The following is a 22,801-nucleotide window of genomic DNA, read 5'->3' on the forward strand; positions in this document are numbered from 1 at the left end:
ATTAAAGTTTGTGAATATATTGAATACATCGGTAAAATATTTATTTAGCTTAGGCACCGAAACGCCTAATTTTAGAGGCGTAGGTCAACTTAAAGGCAAGTAACTTGTAGTGCACTTTTGTTGTTCAAAATATTCTGAAAAATGTTTAAATGTGATCTTTTAGGGTATTCAGACACAATCATTATGCATTTCGGTTCCAATTAATGGTTTTTTCTTCATAAATTTCAGTCAAAACTTGGGAAAAATATTTTTTTTTAAATGAATGTACTGTGAAGTTTAGTATTTATTTTATTACTCATTTTCCTATTTTTGAAAGAAAAATATATTTTATTCCAAATACTCAATAAACAATCCAAACTCCGCCAGTAGATCTCATGATACAACCAATATTGTCATATTTATCGGATTTCTTATCAACTTTCCACATTTGAGAAGAAGTGTCGCATACAAGAGACGCCGAGATTGAAGATGAACCTTTTTTGATCTCGAAAAAGTATATTTTTAAAATTCAAAAAAGTTTTCTCACGACTAAAGGCTTTGTATCTGCCTGTTCCGTTAAATTTCCAGAAATTCCAACTGCAACATATCCACTCCCATTAGTGTCAATTTGACAAAGCACTGAAACTGGTTCAGAACATTTAAAGTCTTCTTTTGTAACATTTGTCATAGCGGAAAATGAATAAGCCGGGAATTGGCAACATTCTGGAACTAATAGATATAGTTAAATTAAAAATGTTTTTATGTTTCCTACTTTTTCCCAAAATTGAAACAGGAAGTGGTAACAGAACCAAAGCGAATAAATAATTCATGTTTTTGCAGTGAATTTTCTTCAAAATTTTGGTTTTATAGCATCTATTTGAACACATTCTATTATGGAATTTGAAACAAAAAAAGCTGACGCACAGCGATGACTAATCGTGTTCAAATGAAAATTATTGAAACGAACAGATTGAACAGAAATTCAACGGAAAAACAAAGTTGAACTTTCCATACTGAAAATTTTTAAAACATACATAAATTCAAACTTTCCTCAAAACAAAATTGGAGTTCTGTTTATACAAGTGCTCTTTACTGTAAGCATATTTTTTTGCGAAATCATACAAGTAATTAATCGGAATGCATTTTTCCATATCATGAATTTGAAGGAAATCTCGCCGCACCTGCTGCTGCAAATCGGTGAGCATTATAAAACCTTTTGCGTCCAGTGGTCGTAAGTCATACATAACAAACCGACCACACCTCGTTTCCAACACACAATCGGATATACCAAGTTTAGACAAAGAGGATTCAAGTCATTGTATTATGCCTTTGCCAATGAACAGAGAAGAGATATCAAGCGGCCTCTTGTGGGTTAAATGTAAACCATTTGAAAACGTTTTAAAAGCTGAAATTTTGAAGAGAGCAAAAGAATGAAACTTGCAAAATTCATTCATTAAATAAGATCAAGCAGGGCTCTATGGATTGTACTCGAGGGTTTTCTTATCAAGCCTTCTTTGGGTTGAACTCGGTTGGGAGTGGACCTCTACCTCCACCAAATTTGGTGCACTTTTAAACCTAAACATTTTTAACAAGAGAAAAAACAACGAGCTTTCAAAATTCATTTATTGAGCAAGGTCGAAGAGGGCTCTATGGGTTGTACTCAATTGGAAGGTTCTTGCGACGAACCATACCGTCTCCTTGGAACCATTCACGGCGGAATTGCTTTGCAGCTCCATCCGGGGTGTTGGTCCACTCAACAGTAATACGGTCGTTGTTAGTGTCCTACTGTCCAAAGGCGAAGGCATCACAGGAAACAGCAAGAAGGACTGCTTCCTTTGGGTCCAAAACTCCACATGGTGGATCAACTCCAAGTCTCTTCATATTGGTGGTCTTGATACCGTATCCAATACGGCGAGCCGAGGAGTTGATCACCTTGATGTGGTAGGTGTGCTTGTCATCGTATGGTGCATTGAAGACGATCTTCGTACCCGGCTGGGTCTGGATATCTCCTGGTGGGACGGATTGGGCACTGGCGACTTCTTTGTAGAGTGTGGAAACTTACAGTGAAGATTATGGTAAACTCTGCTCAATTTATAGCAAATTTCTCTCTTATCTTTGTCCCAGATCTTTACAATAGCCACGTCACATAAAGTTCAGAAAGTTAATAAATTAATTTAATGATTTTTAAAATCCGTGAAAGAGTTAAATTTTAGGAATGATTTTGAAAATATATTTTTAATCTATTGCCGCACAGGTCTTTGGCTTCAGCATAACTATGCATGAAAAAACATGAAAAACCCATCTTACTCTGTTCGGCCCTATCAAAAATCTCTAAAAAATGTTTCACTAGATATTTTTCAAATTTTTTGAATATTCCGACAAGAAAGCATCTCATTTCATATCTTCAATTTGACGGAAGTTTAGTTATAAGTTCCAAAGTAGTTTTAAAGTTCAAGGCAAAAATTTAATCGGATATTAATATGACCTTTTTCCTGTTTGTAAACGTTTGTTTTTCAAACATCTCCTTTTTTCAGGAACTGATCTTTGGGTTGATAACACATTTTGAATTTTCAAAATCCAAATCCTTACCATGATATTCAACGAAATTCTCAGCAAAAAAATAACCAAAAATAAAAACTCAATTTTTGATTCAATTTAACTTTTGAAGATTTCAGGTGATTTTATTTTCAGGGTCTTATATATTTCCCCAACATCTTCCACCTGCTAAGTTGGCTAACCAATTTCCTTTTTTTCAGTAAAAAATGTTGATGCCCACGCCTTTTTCCTCATTTCTCAATTCATCGTGAAAGCGGTCCCAAGAGATATTGGAGCGTGTATTCTCAGACAAAATTAAGTTTTGTTCCAGACGAGGCGGCACAAACTCCATTTTCATCACACGTTTTTCTGTCTCACAAATATTGCAGTTCGTTGTGTATTCTCAAATTTATTCAAAAATCAAACCACAAATATTTGATTCAATTATTTTCATACCCTTTGAAAGTTGTACAATTTATTTCGCAATTTTTTGTATATCTAATTGAATAATCTTTGGACCTTCTTGATTTTTTTCCAGCTATTTAATTCAATGCAGAACACTATTTGATTCTTTTTTCTCAAAGACGCAAAAAATGCCTGATTGTCTTGAAGGCTGCTTACGCCTCCTTCGTGCCTACTGCCAAATCATAAGCAAGCTGAACTTTCAGTAAATTAATTGAACTTTTTGAAAACCTTGAATCTACAGTGTGCCATTACCAAACCATTACCAAACACCGGGACTCGTCGAGCTAAAATGCAAAAAAATAGGTAGGCACGCAGGCAGGCAAGCATTTTTTTTAAGGGTTTTAATCTTAAAACGGTTTTCGTACAAATTTTACTTTTATTTTTCATTTACAATTTTAAATTTTTTATTTTTTCGTAACCCTTTTCACGGACGGAATTTCCCCCTCTCCCCTTCTTCAACCAAAAAAATGTCAGTTTAAAAATTTCGTAGAATAATTTATTCTGAATTTTTCGATTATCGAAAACGATCAAGTATGGCAGAAGGAGGAACTCCAGTGGTGGCAACAAAACCACCAGTCGATAATGCAAAGATGTTGGGCGAGCTGAAGCTGAGACTGATGCACACGAAGAAGGGACTCCTCGCTATTCGAGGAGAGCTACAGAGAAGAGCTGAAATATGGGGAGCTGCTCAAGAGGAGATCACTGCACTGGAGAAAATGGTATGTTTATTTTGAAATTTAATAGATACTTTTGTAGTTTGCTGCTCTAACACCTGAAACGCCTTGACTCCTCATGGGTTATCTTATGAACGCACCTGAATTAAGAGCGCCCAAATCCCTTGAACTCTTAAATGCTGAAATCTAATCAATAATTTAATTAATTTCAGGCGAGCGATGCAAAGGAGAGGATCCAGAAGCAGTCGGACCAAAAGAGAGAGGAGAGAAAGTTGGCGGCTCAAAAACGAAAGGAATTGAAACAGAAGCAAAAGGAAGAGAAAAAAGAAGAGTCAAAGGATGAGAAGGATGGAGCTGATGATGAAAAGAACGATGAGAATTAGCGAAACTCTTGCAAATTGAAATTTCGGAATAAACGTTTTGTAAAAGCCCTTGTTTTTGTAATTGTTGGAAGTTGATGGCGAATTTGTTCTAATGCCTAGAAATTTTATAGACCTATGTTGACCGGCGAACAGTTGAAATTTTTCAACGTCTAGATAAGCGGCCATATTGCTTGTAGTTTTTGAGATCCCTGGGCGCTGGAGAGGCGACGCTATCAGAACAAAGTTTATTCCCGAATTCTTAAAAGTTATTTATTTTGTGACAGTGACTTCTACGAAATTTCCGCTCACTATAAAAAAATATATCACTAGTTTGAAAATAAAATTTATTTTTTACTGAAAAACTCGAGAACTGAACTTTCAAAAACTGGTTGAAACTTGTCGTTTGCTGAAAAAATTTAGCAGCAGGTCTTTTTAAGTTTAAACTTTTTTATCGTATCGGAGAGCATTGTAGATTTTTCGAAAAAATTTTTCTAATCGTCTATCCACAAAACATCAAACTACATCCTGGCAAAATTGAAAAAAACCAGCTAACGATGTTTGAGGTAGACTACATTGTGATCCATGATCTAAAAATAAATAGGCTTCATTCATTTTTCATGAAACTTGTTAAAAATAGACTTTGACCATTAAATAAACGAGTTTCATAACTAAAAATGACTAAAAATGCTTCTCCTGATTACGAAATGTTTTTATAATATTTTTATCAGGCAAAATTCAAACTAAAACTAAACATTTTTGTATTCTAATCACTTTTTGCGGTACTCATTTTGTGTTCTTCTAAATAGAGTTACTTTATTTTGATGTCAATTTAAAAAATACATTTTGCAAGCTCTAGCTTTTCTAATTTTTTAATTCAGCTAGAATATATGTTCTTAATTTCAAAAAGCCCATGTGAAATCATCTGCTTTTTTTTTCGAAAACATTTTTCCGTTATTTGAAATTTTTAAAATATAACCGTTCAACAACCAAAGTATACAACTTGAGTCACAAATAAACATAAAGATTGAAAGGTACCAAAGGAGTGTTGACCACCTGACCCCTTCTTATAATACTAACACAATGCAAAGAGGATTACGTAACAGTGAATCGATAGATTCTTCTCTTCGTCAGTCCAAGAGGGTCCGTGAGTAATATTTCTTTGAGATTCCTTTGAATTAGGTGGCGGCTTTGAGAGATATCTTTAGAATTTCCTTAATCTTTTTGTAAGTGGTATTTCAAAGATTTATCTCTTGCTGTAAACTGGAAAAAGCTTTTAATATTATTGCAAATATTTCTAAACTACACTTTTCTACTTCTAGCTAAAGGCGCATGTATTTAGTCCAATGGGTATTTCCTACATAAAACTTTTTGGTATTTTTAAATTTTTTTTTTGAAAGTTGAAATTTAAACTTTAACAACAATAACCGCTAGATGGTCCACAACACGAAAATGAACATTTGGCAAAGCCCGCTGCACGTTATGGGTTTCCCTTTGGACCTGCTCAAAATCGGTCGCGGGTTGGCTCATTGCTCTACCGGAGGCGACAAGCAGTTATGCAACTGCTCACTTCTCAATGACAACCCAATTTTTTGGTTCAAAAATGAATTTCTTTTCATATACAAAAAATTTAAAAGACAACTTTCAACCTGTTTCAGAATTTTTTTTTCGAGTTTTTTAGTAGAAATAAATGTTATTTCTACTTAAATAAATTAAATATTTTTCTATATTTCTACATTTCTTTTTTTCAAAAATTGTATAGTTTCGTCGCGTAATCCTACAAGGTTGGTATTTAGTTTTGAAGCTTTTTAAAAATTCTCTAACCAAAATATTTTATTCATACTAAACATGTACTACCGTAGATTTTAATCGAGTTTATCTAATCTAGGCAGTAAATCTTCAAAGTAGTTCGCCAAATTCTTGGTGTTTCAAAAGGTTATCTTCCCATCTCTCTTCCCAGGTTCTCTAAATATTCCGAGTTTCAAATTAGTTTTATTTAGCTTGTTTTTTTTTCTTTTTCCATCTCAAAAACAAAATCAATGAGTCTCAGTGCTTGCACTCTGCTCTCTTTTTCTCCCAATCTCTCTATCATTCCTTCACTCTAACACTCTCTCACCATCTCATACTCTTTCCATCCCCGCTCTCGTATAGGTTGTTGCCGTTTTTTGCGCACCATCTCTGCGTCACCTCATTTGCCGTGCTGACTCTCGTCGTGTGTGGTTCGCCGAGTTTTTTGTCGTCTCTGTGCGTCTCGTTCTAAAGCCCCGTGAAAGGAAGAACTAGAGAGAGAGGAGATCCTTTTTTCTTGCTTTTTTCTGTGTTTTTCCTTCTTCTGGTGTCTTCTGCTTCTTCTCCTTTTCCCGATGAACGTTCTTCCTTATTCTTTTCACTTGACAATTTGTTTTATGGCCCGTCACTCTTTTTTTGGAGAAATAGAAGGCAGGAAGAGCTGTTTAATATCCCTATAATTTTCGAGTTGTGACCATTGAGAGTTGTTAGAGAATTCTCGAGAATATGGAGGGAGAGTGTAAGAAAAAGAGAAAATAAAAAGATAATAAATAGAGAAAAATAAAGAAGAACAATAATGAGAAAATAATGACCATAATAAAGTTGATATGCTAAAAATATAAAAAATAACAAAATTCAATGCATTTTAAGTCGATAATCCTTTATTAAATAAATTTTTTCAAGTCGAAATCATGCAAATTTTTAATAAAATTGACAGTTTTTGCAGCTGGTTCAAAATATTTAAATGCGGAAAAGTTCACATAAAAGTCCCAAAAGTGCATAAGTTAAACTTTACGATGCGTTCTTGCTAGGTTTTTGTGCAAAATAACTTTGCAATTTTTGTAGCGTTCCACTAAGTATCCAAATATACCTACCTATCTACCAGGCGACCTACGCCTACCTCATGCCTACACGCTGTCTTAGTGCCAAGGCACATATAAATATCTTTGAACTTAATTGAAATGCACAACATAAAACATTTGAATTCACACCATAATTCAGACATTTTCGATAGGGAAGCATGGAGGCAGGCATACGATAGGCCTATGCCTAAAAATGTCTCACACCATTAAAATTCGCGATCTTTCAATTCTTGATAGCTTCTCTCTTTGAACTCCCTTTAAAAATGAGACGATACGTCCACCAATTAACGACAGATTCCGTCTGATTGGTGGGAAAGTGGATCTTTCGATTTTCCTCTATTTTAACAGTTTGTAGCTCGGTTGTCTCTGTTTTTAGCAGAAAATTTAAATTTAAATAAAGTAACATTTTTTTATAAGTTTGCCAATGTTAAATTTTCTTAATACCAAAAAAAACTGTTCTATGTCCCATATCAGTTCCTCAAACTATTGTAAAACACATTGTATACAACGAGACACTCACAAATTCCCAATTGCACACACGCTCATTTAGTAGATCAAGTTTCGCACAAAAACAACCAATTGACTAAACCATAAGGGTGGTGGCAGTGGTGGTGCTAAACAACACATATTTGATTTTGTTTCGTGTCCCATAGATGATCAGTCTGGTAAACAAGAAGGTTCTCTCATTTTTCTTCATGATCTGGAATCAATGCGTTACTGATCAAAAACTGGTTGTAATATCAATCAGAGATCTAGTACTTTTTGGATATTTTTCTCTGAAAATGATAGGGTGTTGGCTCAATGCACCCAGTGATTACTTGTGATCACGAAGAAAATGATTTCGTTTTTTTTTTTTACTTTAAAAATTTTATTTTCAAATTTGAACTCTCATGTACTGGTATTAATAATTCAAAGGAGTATTTTTACTACTCTGTTTTATTTGAAAGAGGCACGTAGTTTACTAATTTTGAGCAGCTTTGCAAGTAAGCAGGCATGCCTTGACGGCTGGGTATCAGGCAGTTAATTTGGAAGTTCAAACACCTGCCTTACAGCTGCGTGCCTACATGTGCCTACTGCCTAAAAAACCTATATGCCTGCCTACCTATGTTTCCTAGTTGTTGGTTGATGCCAGGTAGGCGTCGTTTGCCTAGAAGGCAGGCATTCTTGTGCCTACGTTAATCCCCCAATAAAAAGTACACTTTAAGAAGTGCTATATTTTCTTTCAAACTAGAATCGAAGCCTATCTCTTATGACCTTGAAATCCCTGGTATTTTTAGAATTTAGGGGAACAGTGTCAAAAAATAAGACACATTGATTGAATATGCGAGGTGCGGCAGGCAGTGGTGGGTATACACAAGTCACACGACAATATCAAAGAAAAGAAAAAAGAAGAAGAAGAACTGTTCATATTGATAAGGCTATACATACACCTTACTCTGTATTTTTCTCTATCTCTCTCAACTGTCTACTTATTCTCTAATCTCTTTTCATCTGAACACATCAATAATCACACAAACTAATATCTTTTATTTTTCCTTTTTTCCTCACCCACCACCACCAATTTTTGCCATTTTGTATCCAATAACCATAAGCCGTAAAAACACTGTCTGACTTGTTTCCATCCATTTTTTGACACACTTTTTTGCTGGTGAGGGTTATGTCTCCTCTCCAGGAGTGTGTGTCACAATTTCAATTTTTGGTCATTCAATATCAATGATAACACATGAATAACGAAGTTTATTTCTTTTTTCTCGTGTTTTACAGTAGATTCTTCATTAGTATGTCGATTCTTTTTATTGCCCTCACCGACAGTTTAAGTGTGTGTCTATCAATTGAGTACTAATTGTTTTTCACCTTTTTTTTCAGACTTTCATTTCCAATTAGACTTTCAATAACTTAATACCAATTAAGAACTAAAAACAAAATAACTATGTACTTTTTCTTCAGTTTCAAAAACATTTCACAAAACCAACAATAGGTGTAAACTTGTAAAGCTGAAACTTGAAAAATGAAGACAAATTTGTTAAATTTATTTAAAATAAAATTTAAATATATTATTTAGTTTCCTAACATTGTTATAAAACACTTTAAAAGTTACAGTTTTGAGTTTTTTAGTTTAGACCCGGTGTATTGTAGCTCGAAGTCGCCCACTGCGGAAGCTAGGTACCGAACTTGACGGCAAATTCAACTAAGTAGTTTATGACAAGTTAAAAAAAAATTATAAACAGTAAATTGTTGGAAAAATATTCAAAGAAATTATTTTTTACAACATCTGAAAGTTTCTTTTTAACAATTTGTTTTGGAAAATAAATCTAAAACATCGACTATGCAACATTAATTTTTTAATTATTTTATTTTATAGCTAAACTGTTAACTATTTTGATTCAAATTTTTAACGGTTTTCGTAAAAAATCTTGATTAAAAATATCAACATTTTAATTTAAAGACAAAAACTAAAATTAACTAAAATTTTTGATTTTTTTGGAAACTCTATTCTATGAGTTCTATTTCTTATCAGGAATTCTTTTGCAAGAAGGCAAGTCAACAATAAATTGTTATCAACTAAAGTTTCGTTGAATATTTTAAAGTTTTGCTCCCCGTTTACATATTCTCTGTTTATTTTGCGTCTCATTTCACATTCCTTATTTCTCATCTAGCGCTGCTGCTTCTTCTGAAAATGGAAGAAACGAGAAAATAAGAGAAAAAGGACCAACAAAAACACAGATGACAAAACACGGAGACGCTGGAGCAAGAGAGCAAAACGTGACAATGGACATGTGATTGTGTCTCGTTGGAAACGTCTAACTCATGCTCCCGGAGCACCTATCATGTTCTTTATTTTCTCTTTTTGATGATCCTTGATTTATAGGTGTCCCAGATCTTGAGAATTTTCTTCATTAATTTTCAATTTTTAAATCTGTTTTCCATCTAACAAACTGCCTCTAATAGTAACTTCAAGTTTTGAAATTTTTGCCTGTCATTTTTTGAAAAAAAAAAAAAAAAAACTTCCAGACAAACTCCGGGCAGCTTTAAATTTTAGTTTTGGTAGTAGGCATTCAAAAGTTCTGGAACATTTTTCTTTCCCAGATAACAATCGTCTAAAAGCCTTTCCTGCAAAAATTCCTCTGCATCTCCTCAAATATTTGTCGGATATTCTTCTGAACTTTTTTTCCTCCCCAAATGTTTTCATTCCTCTGCAAAATCGTCTCGCTCATCCGGTTTTCTTTGTCTTTTTTTGCCAAGATATTATTATGTATAGAATCGGATTTTTCGATTCTTAGTTCTCTGGACAATTGAGAAACCAAATCACAAAGTTCAGTGTCAGAAAACACGCTACATTTTCACTTTTTAATTGATTTTCTCACGAGTTTTGCGAAGCTTGTTGGACTAGACGGTTTCAAAAAGTGAGATTACTGTACTTTTCTGAGAATACATTTTTCAGTTTACAATAGTTAGATTTCTTTCCAACATGAAGCTTTCTAGAAAACAATTTCCAATTTGATAACTCTTTTGTTTTAATTTGACAAAAGGTCATTTCATGTCGGTTCAAATTACCGTAACCTCTTTATTTTGGCGGCAGCCAGGTTCCAACTTCATGACCTTGACACTTCAGTGTTCATGAAAAGGGTCTCTGCTGGAAACGAGATGATAATCCTCTTCAGAATTGACACAGAGAAGTGTAAAATGAGAAATTGAGAGGGGGAGAGGTGAAAGTATTAGAATCTTGTCGATTTTTGAATTGTGATGTGATATTTTGGTTTTTGTAACTTGTAAACTAGAACAAAAATCTAGTTTTAACTATCATTATTTAAATTCTCGTAAATTTTCAATTAAAAAAAACTTCTAGCATACTTTCAAATATATCTTATACCCACTGTAATATTGCCTGTGGGCAGCAATCCCTCGGTAAATTTACAGAAACTTCCCAGTCCAATTTGATCACTGGAGTTTGTAAAATTAAAACAAATGTAAAAGTTTTTTAAAAAAATCTGATAAGTTTGAAAATAATATTTGGTTTTATTTAAAAACTCGAATAAAATCTCAAAAAGGGCTGTGAACATTTTTCGGCAATTGACAATGTTCAACCAGTTTTTGAAATTTTTCTCGAGTTTCTCAATATAAATAATTCTTAATTTCAAATTAATCAAATATTTTTCATATATTTCTAAAATAATTTTTACTTTAAACAGTTTGTTTATCATATCGGAATGATCAGTTTCATTGATGCTTTGCTTTTCCAGTTTCTGCACAGTTGGCTGCAAGATCTTGTATTTTTCCAAAATATGCATTCTAATTTTAGAATTCCCAATTAATCTTAGGTTTAACTATCACTTAATCTTTCAATCTTTTATTTTTTTTGCAAATTTTTAGTTGTTTATTCTCGCCCTCCGTCTTTATCTCTACACCTCTTCCCTTTCGATTCTCAAATTTAGCACTTTATTTGATTTTCCGAACCTTTCCATGTTTATATCAGTGGTTTATAATGGTTTATACACTGATAAACTCTGATAGACACCCACGTTCATTTAATCTTCTTTTCCTCTTCTTCTTTTTTTCATTTGCTTGATGTTCCGTGGTCATCCAAAAAAGAGAGACCCTCCCCGTTATATCATTTTAAAATCTGAAATTTTCAGGCAAACCTCCTCAGCTTTTCCCCTTGTACTTCTGCAGCCCCATGGTGTTCAGAAGTGAGAAGTGCAACTTTTGAGCCCATCCGGTGACTCTTGGCTCCGACCAATTTACAATTTTAATTTATGAATAAAACAAAAAAGAATCAAAAGAAAATGTCGCAGAACAACAAGAGGCAAGTGCAGCATAATCACGAGATGTCTAATGATGTAAGTATTTTTTATTCTTTAGGAAAAAACTTTTGAAAAAACTGTGCTAAATTTTCAGTCAAAGTTTTTGTAAATGGGAAAATTTTCAAAAATTTGGACTTTTTGAATAACAGTTGAATACGAATCATTACGATTTTTTTTTAATATGAAACTTGTAAAAAATCGTTAAAACATTTTCTTTGGGTCGGTTTCCATAATAATTGTAGGAGGAATTTCCTACTTTTATATAATTTTTTAAGTCTACGAATTTTTGAAAATTATTACTATAATTAGTTTTGATCAATTTCCTCAATGGTTAAACTATACATTTCATAAAATAAAATAAAACCCCCCAGACATACCGAAAAAAAAATCGAAAAATTCTTGCAAAAAAGTGTCTGGGAGCAAATCATCGATGTGAGATATATTAGACGTCTTCAAAAAGTGACAAGACCTCTCTTGAAATGAAAAGTGCGTGCGTCGCAGAAAAATGACATTTTGTTTTATTATTTTGGAATTGTTTCGCACTGGAAATTTTTCAAAATTTCGGCTAGGATTTAGTATTCGTTCTTTTGAAAATGTTCGAGATAGCAAAATTTTTGACTTGGCTTTTGGAAAAGTTTCCAAACTTCCGAAAAGTGAGTTAAATCGGAAATAGATTATTGAAATTGTAAATAAAAATAATCATATTGATTTTTGTTTTCATATTCCAGTTGTCCAGTTACAAATAAAATACAAATTTTTCAGGTGTGTCCTTTGCCACTACCGCCACGTGGCGCTCCGCCTCCAACCGCATACCACGCAAGTCGAATGGCTGCAACTTCATCCTCAACCAACGGATCTTTCGAAAAGTCAGCGATTCCAGGAAATGCACGAAAACTTCACGTGGTGATTGTGATTGATCAGAAAGTGCAAAAGAATTTACGCGTTCGAGAAATGGCTCTGAAAGATGTACAGAAAGTGGCAGACACATTGAATGTTAATTTAACGGTAAGTATCTGAAAATGCGGAATTGTGTTTTTTTTTTAAACTAAGTTTAAAGATATAAAGAGATTCAAGAAAATGTTTTAAGCATATGAAATAATTTTTCAAACTTTTTTTTGTTGAAAAGTTGATATTTTTCTAATTGATTGTTCACTTAAGTTTATGCAATCTTAGATCCATTTAAAGACTCTTTAAAGTATTTTCATTTGAAAACTTTTATTTTAATGTTTCAGCGCATCGATTTTGACAAATTGGACTTTGGCGAAACAGAAACTCTGGATCTATTCTACAATGCTGACGTGGCACTTGTTGATGTTACGGTAACCCATCAACAACCAAGTCTTTGTTATCATATTGGAGTTCGTGAGAGCATGGGACAGTCATACAATATGATACTCACTTATTGGTCTCCTGATCCAGAATATCATATTATGGATGCTTTGAAGAAAACTCATGCACATCTTCCAATGATTGTATATATTCATCATCAAGATTCAAATCAATTGCAGAGTTATGATAAGGTTAGTAGATACTCTTGAATTTTAAAATTCTGTCATTTTTATTTCAGAATAATAACGATGATGATTCAAAACCTCCATTTGCTAGAACAAATGTTCCAGCAAAAACAATAACTTTTCAACATCGAATGAAACAAGTTTTGAAAAGTGTTCAAGTGGAAGCATCAGCACATTCTCGCGAGAAGTTCATGTCGGATTTGCGAAAAGCTCGTGAAATCACAGATGGAGATCAGAAGAATGATTATCTTGATAAAATGAGAACAAGACTTGATAATCCGGATGTATTACATCCAGATACCGTATCCCTTATGATGCTCTCTTATCGTGATAATCAGAATTATGGAGGAATGATTCGTCTTGTTGATGATTTGAAAAGAATTCCGGATTGTTTGAAAGTTGTAGACACGCCGGTTATTCGATATCAGTATGCGTTTGCTCTGAACCGGTACGGAAGATACATTTTGAAATTTGAAACTAGAATCTATTTTTTTCAGAAGAAACAAGGATGGGGACCGTGATTTGGCATTAAATACCGTACTCAGTTTGGTGGAGGGAACAACTGAAAACGAAGAGAAGAATGGCCCATTGAGTCCAGACGTTGTTTGTCTTGCTGGTGAGTTTTTTTTTTTCGAACAAGTAGATTTGTCGAAAACGTTTTCAAGAGGTACTCGAAATTTAAGCTCGAGATTCTAGATCACTGAGGCTATATTTGTGATGGTTTTAAAAAGTTGATAACTGATTTTTCCAAATTTCAAGAAATCTTTTAGCATTAAAAACTTCCTTTGAAATTCGAAAAATAAAACGGGGTTTAGGCTCAATTTTCAAGAATTACCATAAGCAGTGTGATACGGAGTTTTGAAAAATTGACTGAATAGCTCCCTAACTAATGATTTGTGAAACGGAGTTTTTTTAAATTTTATCTTAATTGTCTTTCAAACTTTTAGAGGATTAAACAATTCATGCATATGAATCAATATCGCAGTTTTAAGTCGCTACTCAGCCAATTTGACTAAACATTATCAACCTTCACCACTTAAAAATAATATTTTCAGGCCGTATCTACAAAGATAAATTCATTGCATCCAACTACGAAGACCGTGAAAGCCTGAACAGTGCAATTGAATGGTATCGCCGTGCATTCGAAATGTCACCTCTGGAATATTCAGGAATAAATCTGACAACTCTTCTTCGAGCAAGTGGAGAACACTTTGAGAATAATCTCGAAATGCAGCAAATCGCTGTTGTCCTCAACTCGTTGCTCGGACGGAAAGGGGCACTTCAGAACCTAATGGAATATTGGGATGTGGCAACTTATTTCGAAGTTTCTGTTCTAGCAGAGAATTACCAGAAAGCATGTGAAGCAGCTTTGATGATGGTCAAGTTGAAACCTCCAGTTTGGTATTTAAAGTCTACGATGGAAAATATCAAATTAATAAATCGATGTGCAGCAACAATCAGTCCAATCGAGAAGGAGAAGCAACAATTCCTTTTCTGGAGTGAATTCTTCATGGAGGCAACTGAGGCAGACACTGATATTAGTTGCCCAAGATACCCAGTACTTATTCTGGAACTCAATAAGGAATTCACACCTTCTTATCTGACTCTGAATAATGAAGAGGGAACAGTAATTCTGAGTCATGTTCTGGAAAACAGCCAACAGAAAAAGATTCATCAATCCGAGTTGAGAGGTATACATCGATGGCATTTTGCAAGGAATAATATCAAAGCAGTGACTGAATCGAAACGAGATGATCGTCAATTATTCCTTTATGTTCATGAAAATTCAGATGATTTCAACCTTCTGTTCCCGACAAAGGCTCATTGCAAAAAGTTGGTTTTCATTTAAAAAAAAAGTAAAATAATTTCAGATTTGCAGAGCCTACGATGACATGAAATCAATGGCCGATGTTGCTGATGGAAACTACCAAGGAAGAGTACTAAGCAATCCGGATAATGAGAAGATCAGATTCGAGTATGAATTGAGTAATTCAAATGAGCGTGTCGTTCTTGGAAAAGGAACCTATGGAACTGTGTACGCTGCACGAGATATGGATACTCAGCGACAAATTGTTGTAAAAGAAATTGAAGTGAAGTATGATGAGGAAGTACAACCGTTGATGGAAGAAATAAGTCTTCATTCCACGTTGTGCCATGCTAATATTGTACAATATCTTGGATGTGATTTGGTTGGAAAAGATGGCTCAAATGATCACTTTTTGATTTTTATGGAGCATGTTCCTGGAGGATCACTCAGTTCATTGCTTCGTTCCAAGTGGGGTCCAATGAATGAAAATGCGATGAACTACTACGGGAAGCAAATTCTGGAGGGTCTTAAGTATCTTCACGAGCTAAAAATTGTGCATCGAGACATCAAAGGAGACAATGTTCTTGTGAACACTTACTCGGGAGTCTGCAAAATTTCCGATTTTGGAACATGCAAACGTCTTGCTGGGCTGAATCCAGTAACCGAAACTTTCACTGGAACTCTTCAGTATATGGCTCCAGAAGTTATCGATCATGGACAACGTGGATATGGTGCACCTGCAGATATTTGGTCATTTGGGTGTACAATGGTTGAAATGGCAACTGGGCGGCCTCCGTTTGTTGAGATGCAGAATCCGCAGGCGGCAATGTTCAGAGTTGGAATGTTCAAAACTCATCCTCCAATTCCAACGGAAATTACTGAAAAGTGTAGAAACTTTATCAAAAGTTGTTTCTTGCCAGAAGCATGTGATCGTCCATCAGCAAAAGATCTTCTCCAAGATCCATTTATTTATCACAACCATCATTCGTAAGTTTTTATTACTTTTTTTTTATTCTAGAGCTTCTAATAAAAGCTATCGAGCTAGAACCTTGTATGTCATAATAGGTGTAGATATCTTTATTTTTTTATTTTTTTTTGGGCGAAATACTTATAAATTTATTGCCCTTTTAAAACTTTCAAACAGCCATACAACATTTTTGAGCATTTCTTTGAAAGTTTCATTACAAAATTCGGATATTAAAACAAAAATTCCTTAGTTCTTTACACCAACATCACCTTTTAAGTTGGAGTCATGTCTATCATTTTGTTAATTTTCCATTTTCCACCTCATTCTAATTTCAGTATTTCAAGAACGCGTAGCGGCTCGATCAACAAGAAACCTGCCACCAAAATCGAGTTGAATCATGACAAGGAAAAGAAGGAAAAATCGAAAAATCAACGAGAAATGCTCCGTTCAACATCGCATATCGGTGGAATGGGAGTTGTTGAAAGATCTCCACCAACACCTGAACCAATGTCAGCCACTCTTACTGCTGGATTCTCTCATGTTCACAGTCAAACTGTATCGAATGCATTGTCAACTGCACGAGAAGAAAAGAAGCTTCATCTCAAGATTGATCATGCAAGGAATCGAACATTCAGTTCAAGTAGTCCAGTACCAGATGGTCAATCATCTGCTGGAACTAATATGTCTCATCCTGGATTCCAATTGAGTCAGCCATCAAGTCCTATTGTCGATGATACAAATCACCCTCATTTGATTGTCTCTCCAATTTCTCTGAATACAATGGGATCTCCACTTTCATCAGCTGCACTTCTCAATCGAACAATTTCCGATGAAAGTTCCAATAGTTCAAGTCGATTCTTCATGCTTCAAAAGGATTCAGAACGTAGAAGATCCTTGGGACAATTCATGCAAGATTACAAAGACTTGATCATTGACTCTTGGAGCACATTGCTCATTAAACAAAGTGACACGGAACTCGTAGTGACTGTCTATATGTTGGAAATGTTACTTGATGGAATGAGAGATTTCTTGTTGAAAAAGGATAATACAAAGATGCAAAAAATGATTGATGATATTCGAGGTCTTTTGGATTATGATACTGCTAAAATTGGCCAGGTTGGTTGAAATTTCTAGAGTTTAGATCTCAACCTATATGCTCTTTACATACAAATTTTCAGATAAACCTTGCTCTCTACCACTTCTCCGATTCAATTCAACCTGTTCTCCGTCGCCTTGATATAAAGCCTCATTGGATGTTTGCACTTTCAAATCTAATCACTTCAGCCGTTCAATGTGCCATTTCAATTCTAAGTCCAGATCTTTCTCTCCTACTTCATGCTCAAGATAATCTTCCATCCACATCATCAATTGTTGCAATCAGAAATTCCTCACTTTCTGAAGGTGAAGCTCTCATTGAATCTCGACCTCCAAGTCGTGAAGAACGAGTTCGTGAGGATCGAAAAGAATTGAGAACTTTACAAGAAGAAAATGAAATTCTAATTGAACGATTGCTTCAAGTGGAAAGAGAATTAAATGCTCAACTCAAATCCGGAATCACCAGAGCCAATCGTTTCCGAGATTTTGCCATGTACCGTAACACATATCCACCATTCCGTACTCCACCAGTCGCTCATGCTCCCCCAACTCCTCCATTCAGTGCTTCATGTGGTGCTCAACCGTCAGGAACATTTACAAATCAACCTCCGAGCTTCGCCTCAATAAAACCAATTGCTCAGAAAATCATAATGCCACCCGGAACCGAGAATAATTATCAAGTGACACGTGTTCAGGAGGAGCTTGTCAGTTGGCTACGTGGATTGGAAATTGACGAACGATCGATTGCTCTGATCGCCTCCGAAGCTTATACAAAGAGCGATATGATGGATTTTGTGACAAGAGACGAGCTGCTCAGTATTGGTGTTGGGTTAGTTTTCTCTACACTAATATTTTTTAAGCCTTTTTTCTTTTCTAGGCTAATTTGATTACAATTTTTATTATATAAAGTTTGAAGATACAGTACTCTTTAAAGGCGCATTCCTTTTTGCCTTTAACAAACATGTTTCGTTTCGAGACCGCATACCGTATTTATAGCGCAAAATTACGCGTCTGTGTAATAATCAAGTACTTCTACGAGCAAAAAGCATTTTAAAACATTAAAATTTAATTTTCAAATAAATAATTTTCTGGTGTTTCAGCGGAGGTTCATCTTGTCGTATAATGCGTGCAATTGGTGAAGTTCGTGAACGTCAACGCCGTCAGCCAGTCTTCCTGTCTCCAATGCGAAGTCGAGATGATTCTTTGGATGATTATCATTCAAGCAGTGCCGATGATATGTACACTGGCGCTGCTGCTGAAACTTCATCTGGAAACTGATTTTCTGTAGTTTCTCTGTTCTCTCTCTCTCTCTCTCTCTGGTCATTTTTCTCTCTTCTAGTTTTTCTGTCTCTTTCTCTCATTTTATTGTGATATCTTTTCTCTCTCTCTCTCTCTCTCTCTCTCTCTAATCCTCTGTTTCGTGTACAAAGTTTTCAGTTTCTTAATTTGTTCTCTGAAAATCATCAAACCCCTCCAAAATTTGCTTGCGTGTAGAACTTTTCATTACAAACAAAAACCAAATTGCTAGTGTCTTTCCTATCCAACTACATTATAGAGATTTCTAATCTCATGTCAATTGTTTCATGTATCATTCTACAAAACTCACACACATCCGAATCATCATAACTATCATAATAATAAGTTTTATTAACCAAAAATAAATAAATATATATTTCATGATCGTTATTCTCCGAGCACTTCCGCATCATCTTCGGCAACCCATAAGTAAATCATTTGTCCTGCTGCAGTCATGAGTCGTTCTTTTTTCGGATGAGCCGTCAGAGAATGAATCACTTTTGAAGGATGTTCGAGTTTCGACACGATGTGTGAATCGAGGAGACTGTAATTTATTCTTTCTTTTGAAACTAATATTGTTACCTACCTATACACATAAACGAATCCGTCTTCTGAGCCACTTGCCACGTGCTCGATGGATTGTAAAACTCGGCAGTCTAATTTGTATTCCGTGTTTTGATGACCTTTATAGCTGAAAATTTATAAATTTATAGCTCCAATTTTCATACAATATTCAAAAATATGTACCTTGCTAGCAATTTTCCACTAGATTTATCAATAAGCCGAACAATTCCACCCATTACTCCAGCCAACAGGCAATTACTGTCTGGGGTAAAGCTGACACTGTTTACTGAATCTCCCATGTAGTCGACTGTCATCTGAAAATTAGAAATTTCTAATAACTTGAAAATTCTTTTTTTTTTTCAATTACATTTCCATCTCTAATACTATAGACTCTGTAATTTCCATCAGCACTTCCAGCAACAATCTCATGGCCATTAACATCAATTGAGAGAATTCCATCAGTTGATTCATTGAATATTTGAATAGGTTTTTCACTTCGAGATCTGCAGTCAAATGCCTGCATTGTACAGTCCATTGAGCCGGAGAATACCACAGATGATTCTTCGTTAAATGCCACTGCATTCACTTGTGCTGAAAATATTGCAGGTGAGATATTACGTGCAGTTTATTTTTGGAACATTAAAAAAACGGTAATTTTTGGTTTTTTGAATTTCAAAAAAAATTGAAAAATCAAACATGTTCGTTTTTCGACTTTTCGATTTTCCAGCATTTTGAAAAAAAAACTTCAGATTTTTCGTAAAAAATATCATAAAAATGCTGGAAATTTTTTTTTCTAGCGGAAAATTATATGTTTTTCTCATTTTTTTAATCAACATAAACGAAATTATTTTAATTGTTTGGGCAAAAAATACGGTACCCGGTCTCGACACGACACGTTTTTGTAAAATGCAAACGGATATGCGCCTTTGAAGATTACTGTAGTTTTTTAGTACTTTTCTAGTTTTTTCACATACTTTTTCACGATTTTTTCAAATTTCATATGTTTCTGGTTTATTTTAGTTTTTGAATTAAAAAAAACCTTTTTAAAAAACAATGAAAAATCGATTTTAAAAATTGCGCAACAAAAATTTTTGAAACTACAGTAATCTTGAAAGGCGCCTCGAGACCTGGGATCGTATTTTAGCGCAAAAATCACAAGATATCGCGTCAGGGTAATACTTAACTACCTCCATGTGTTCTCCACCGTCTCAATTGTTTTCCAGTTTCTACATCAAATACTGTACAGGCTCTATCGGCTCCACCAGCAGCTATCTGTGAATTGTCTGATGATGAAGCGGCGTCAAGAACCTCATTTCCAGTTCCAGAATATGTTTTAAGAAGACTGCTCTTCAATGGATTCCATAATTTGACAGTTTTGTCACTTCCACATGTTACACAGTAATTTCCATCGACTGAAAATGGACTTTATTGAATTAAAATATATTGTTTCAAATTTACCATTATATCGAACCGCACGTACTGCACCTTGCTTACAATCAATTGCTCTTGCACGAACCGTTGGGCATTTTGACATTTTACTGGATAAATACAACTTTTAATAATTTCAGAAAAACAAATTGAGACTTGTAAGATATGAATGGCTTCTGCTAAACCAGAAAATAGATCCAAAAGAATTATAAAAAAGGAGAGTAATTCATCAATTTCATCGGGACACTTTCAATACAGTATAATACTCGAACCGAGGTCAAAATAATAAAGATCATCACAATTGAAATGTTGAAGGCAACTTATACTTGTTCCTAAATAATACAAACATAATTCAAAACAAGAACTAGATAATTTAAAATATATGTTCTTCAGATAACTTTGGCAGTAGCTTCTTTCTGTTCGGTAAGAGGACGTGGTGGAATTTCGATGACATCGAAGTATATGTGCTGAAATTATATATAATTAGTTGATACCTAGCTAACTAGCAAATACCTTAGCCCTAGAATGTGTCAAAAACTTTTGATTGGCAGTTACAGTAGTCGTTTTGGTAACTTCCGCGCATGAGAAGACTCTCTGAAAATATATGAATTAAATATTGAATAAAGTTTTTTCAAAACCTTTGTAATTGACGTTATTCCTTTGATATTTCGTAATTTGACAACTCTTCCAATTTCATCTGATGGTTGATCCTGAACACGCTCAATCGTCTTGCTTAGCTCTTCGAATCGCTTCTTCTCCGTAGGCCCGCCGACATTTTTTACGATTTCTGCTACTCTTCTATAGGCAAGCTCACACATAATCAGATGATGTCCTGAACATTGATAATATTATTTTTGACAAAAATTGCAATCCAAAACCTTTCAATTTTTCCAGCACTTCAGCCTTCGCAGGTTTCAATCGTTCACATTCCACATGCTTATTGATCATTTCCTCTTTGAATTGATAATTCACACCACCAGGTTCACACATGTTCGAAACTAACAACATCACAGCCGAAATATCAAGATTTAAGCGTGGCAGTGTTGACTCTGACTGCGATTGTGAGGAGGGTAGCCTGCAATAGAGTTATTGTAGTACGGGAAAAGAGAGAGAGAGAGATGGGGAGACGCAAGAACGTGTTTGCCTTTCAACGGGACAGAAAACATGGCCGCCATAGCTCAGTCGGTTAGAGCGTGGGTCTAATAAGCCCAAGGTCGCAGGTTCGACCCCTGCTGGCGGCAAAATGTTTTGCTTCTTATTTCATCAAAACCTATTTAAACTTACGTTGGAATAGAAGCAGCATCTTCATCAACTTCATCCCAGTCAGAATCTTCCTCTTCTCCAAGCCGTTCAATTAATTCTTCGTTCCATTTTCCACGTAAACTAGGATCTGATTTATCGACGTGCTCTCCAATAACAACAATTCCATGACGAATGAGTTTTTGGGCCATCTCTGCTAGAACTCCATTTCTGAAGTAAATTCGTATTTGTGGTCGATTGAAACGGCGTGATACGAAAAGATGTTGCTTTATTTGTGCAATAACGTCGCCATTTCGTTTTCCGTCTCGATATTCGATGAGAACGGTTTTGGCGGGGCGATTCACAAGTTTTATCTGAAAGAAAAATTAAAATTTTATTTGAAAATATATGAAAAGAGTTTAATAATAACCCAAATGCGGATTTCTTTGCGATTTTTGTTCAAAAAATACGGTGTCTGGTCTCGACGCGATAAATATTTGAGAAATGCTAAAGCGTATGCGCCTTTAAAAGAGTACTGTAATTTCAAACTTTTCAGTTTCTCGTAAAAAATATTGTTTTTAATTCAGGAACTGAAACAAAACAATTAAAATACACAATTTTAATACAAATTGTGAGAAAAACTATTACAAATCGATAAAAATTTCACAGTGACGAAAATTCGTTTTATTAAAAATTACAGTACTCTTTGAAAGCGCACACCTGTTTGTTTTATACGAAAAACTGTCGTGTCGAGACCGGGCACCAAATTTTAGGTGAAAAATGGCAAAAACTCGGATTTGTATAATACTAACCCAAACATTCGGTTCTTTCATCACAATATCTACAGTAACCGATACATTATCCCGTTTGAACGTTTTCAGTACGGCCGTCGCATTTTCCATTTCCTCAACTTCATCGATTATTGATTTGTAGAATGCGTAGTTACATGTGACCAAATGAGTTTCTAGAGCTTTTCGTGTAGCCTGAAAATTCTTAATTTAAAAATCATAAAATCTATAAAATACATTTTGAAGTAGTTCAATTTCCTTGTTAAGCATTCGTTCCATTCGTTGCAAATTCTCCAATTTTTGGAATTTGGCGCCCGTCAACTTGGCGACTGCTTCTTGAACTTCTTTGATTTTTTCGATTCGCTGCCTCTCCAAATCATCTTCGTCGACTCCATGCATTTTTTGTCTGAATTAATTCA

At 34.7% G+C, this 22,801-nt stretch overlaps 6 protein-coding genes, 1 non-coding gene and 1 pseudogene across 9 annotated transcripts; 4 read left to right on the forward strand and 4 right to left on the reverse strand.

The window, feature by feature from the left end:
* Positions 1-275: 275 nt before the first annotated feature.
* F59A6.12 (C6 domain-containing protein) lies at positions 276-831 on the reverse strand. The gene is made up of 3 exons (NM_001047320.4): positions 752-831; positions 527-702; positions 276-484 (listed from the first exon to the last, which is right to left on the reverse strand). Exons 1-3 carry the CDS (start codon positions 807-809, stop codon positions 341-343), a joined length of 378 nt encoding a protein of 125 aa, NP_001040785.2. The 5' UTR covers positions 810-831; the 3' UTR covers positions 276-340.
* Positions 832-1,626: 795 nt separating this feature from the next.
* Positions 1,627-2,028, reverse strand: msp-71 (annotated as a pseudogene). Its single transcript has one exon. A coding segment is annotated over exon 1 (402 nt).
* A 1,423-nt stretch (positions 2,029-3,451) lies between these two features.
* F59A6.2 (50S ribosomal protein L29) lies at positions 3,452-4,081 on the forward strand. The gene is made up of 2 exons (NM_062523.4): positions 3,452-3,698; positions 3,866-4,081. Exons 1-2 carry the CDS (start codon positions 3,513-3,515, stop codon positions 4,034-4,036), a joined length of 357 nt encoding a protein of 118 aa, NP_494924.1. The 5' UTR covers positions 3,452-3,512; the 3' UTR covers positions 4,037-4,081.
* A 7,428-nt stretch (positions 4,082-11,509) lies between these two features.
* Positions 11,510-18,752, forward strand: nsy-1 (the record flags this gene model as incomplete). Of its 2 annotated transcripts, none has more annotated exons than NM_001383826.1 (10): positions 11,510-11,720; positions 12,447-12,689; positions 12,917-13,204; positions 13,252-13,646; positions 13,696-13,814; positions 14,254-15,031; positions 15,078-15,992; positions 16,308-17,088; positions 17,151-17,896; positions 18,168-18,752. In NM_001383826.1, the coding sequence occupies 10 exons, from the start codon at positions 11,667-11,669 to the stop codon at positions 18,343-18,345; spliced, it is 4,497 nt and encodes a 1,498-aa protein (NP_001370698.1). In that variant the 3' UTR covers positions 18,346-18,752. The 2 variants fall into 2 exon arrangements, with proteins under 2 accessions (NP_001370698.1, NP_001380179.1); NM_001393063.1 differs by having other exon boundaries at positions 11,709-11,720; positions 16,317-17,088; positions 18,168-18,731.
* On the forward strand, positions 11,558-11,590 carry F59A6.13 (uncharacterized protein; the record flags this gene model as incomplete). The annotated part of the gene is made up of 1 exon (NM_001361856.1): positions 11,558-11,590. One exon carries the CDS (start codon positions 11,558-11,560, stop codon positions 11,588-11,590), a length of 33 nt encoding a protein of 10 aa, NP_001348712.1.
* Positions 18,697-20,465, reverse strand: wdr-83 (WD repeat domain-containing protein 83). Its single transcript, NM_062525.6, has 6 exons — positions 20,386-20,465; positions 20,115-20,339; positions 19,295-19,518; positions 19,111-19,241; positions 18,950-19,054; positions 18,697-18,907 (listed from the first exon to the last, which is right to left on the reverse strand). The coding sequence occupies exons 1-6, from the start codon at positions 20,459-20,461 to the stop codon at positions 18,751-18,753; spliced, it is 918 nt and encodes a 305-aa protein (NP_494926.1). The 5' UTR covers positions 20,462-20,465; the 3' UTR covers positions 18,697-18,750.
* F33G12.3 (DUF1308 domain-containing protein) lies at positions 20,338-22,788 on the reverse strand. Its single transcript, NM_062526.10, has 7 exons — positions 22,620-22,788; positions 22,407-22,577; positions 21,640-21,968; positions 21,234-21,430; positions 20,994-21,187; positions 20,869-20,949; positions 20,338-20,822 (listed from the first exon to the last, which is right to left on the reverse strand). The coding sequence occupies exons 1-7, from the start codon at positions 22,779-22,781 to the stop codon at positions 20,745-20,747; spliced, it is 1,212 nt and encodes a 403-aa protein (NP_494927.1). The 5' UTR covers positions 22,782-22,788; the 3' UTR covers positions 20,338-20,744.
* F33G12.t1 lies at positions 21,524-21,597 on the forward strand. The gene has a single exon. It is a non-coding gene; the product is annotated as a tRNA-Ile (tRNA).
* Positions 22,789-22,801: the final 13 nt, after the last annotated feature.

This window comes from Caenorhabditis elegans, chromosome II, assembly GCF_000002985.6.
Source record: "Caenorhabditis elegans chromosome II".
Lineage (NCBI taxonomy): Eukaryota > Metazoa > Nematoda > Chromadorea > Rhabditida > Rhabditidae > Caenorhabditis > Caenorhabditis elegans.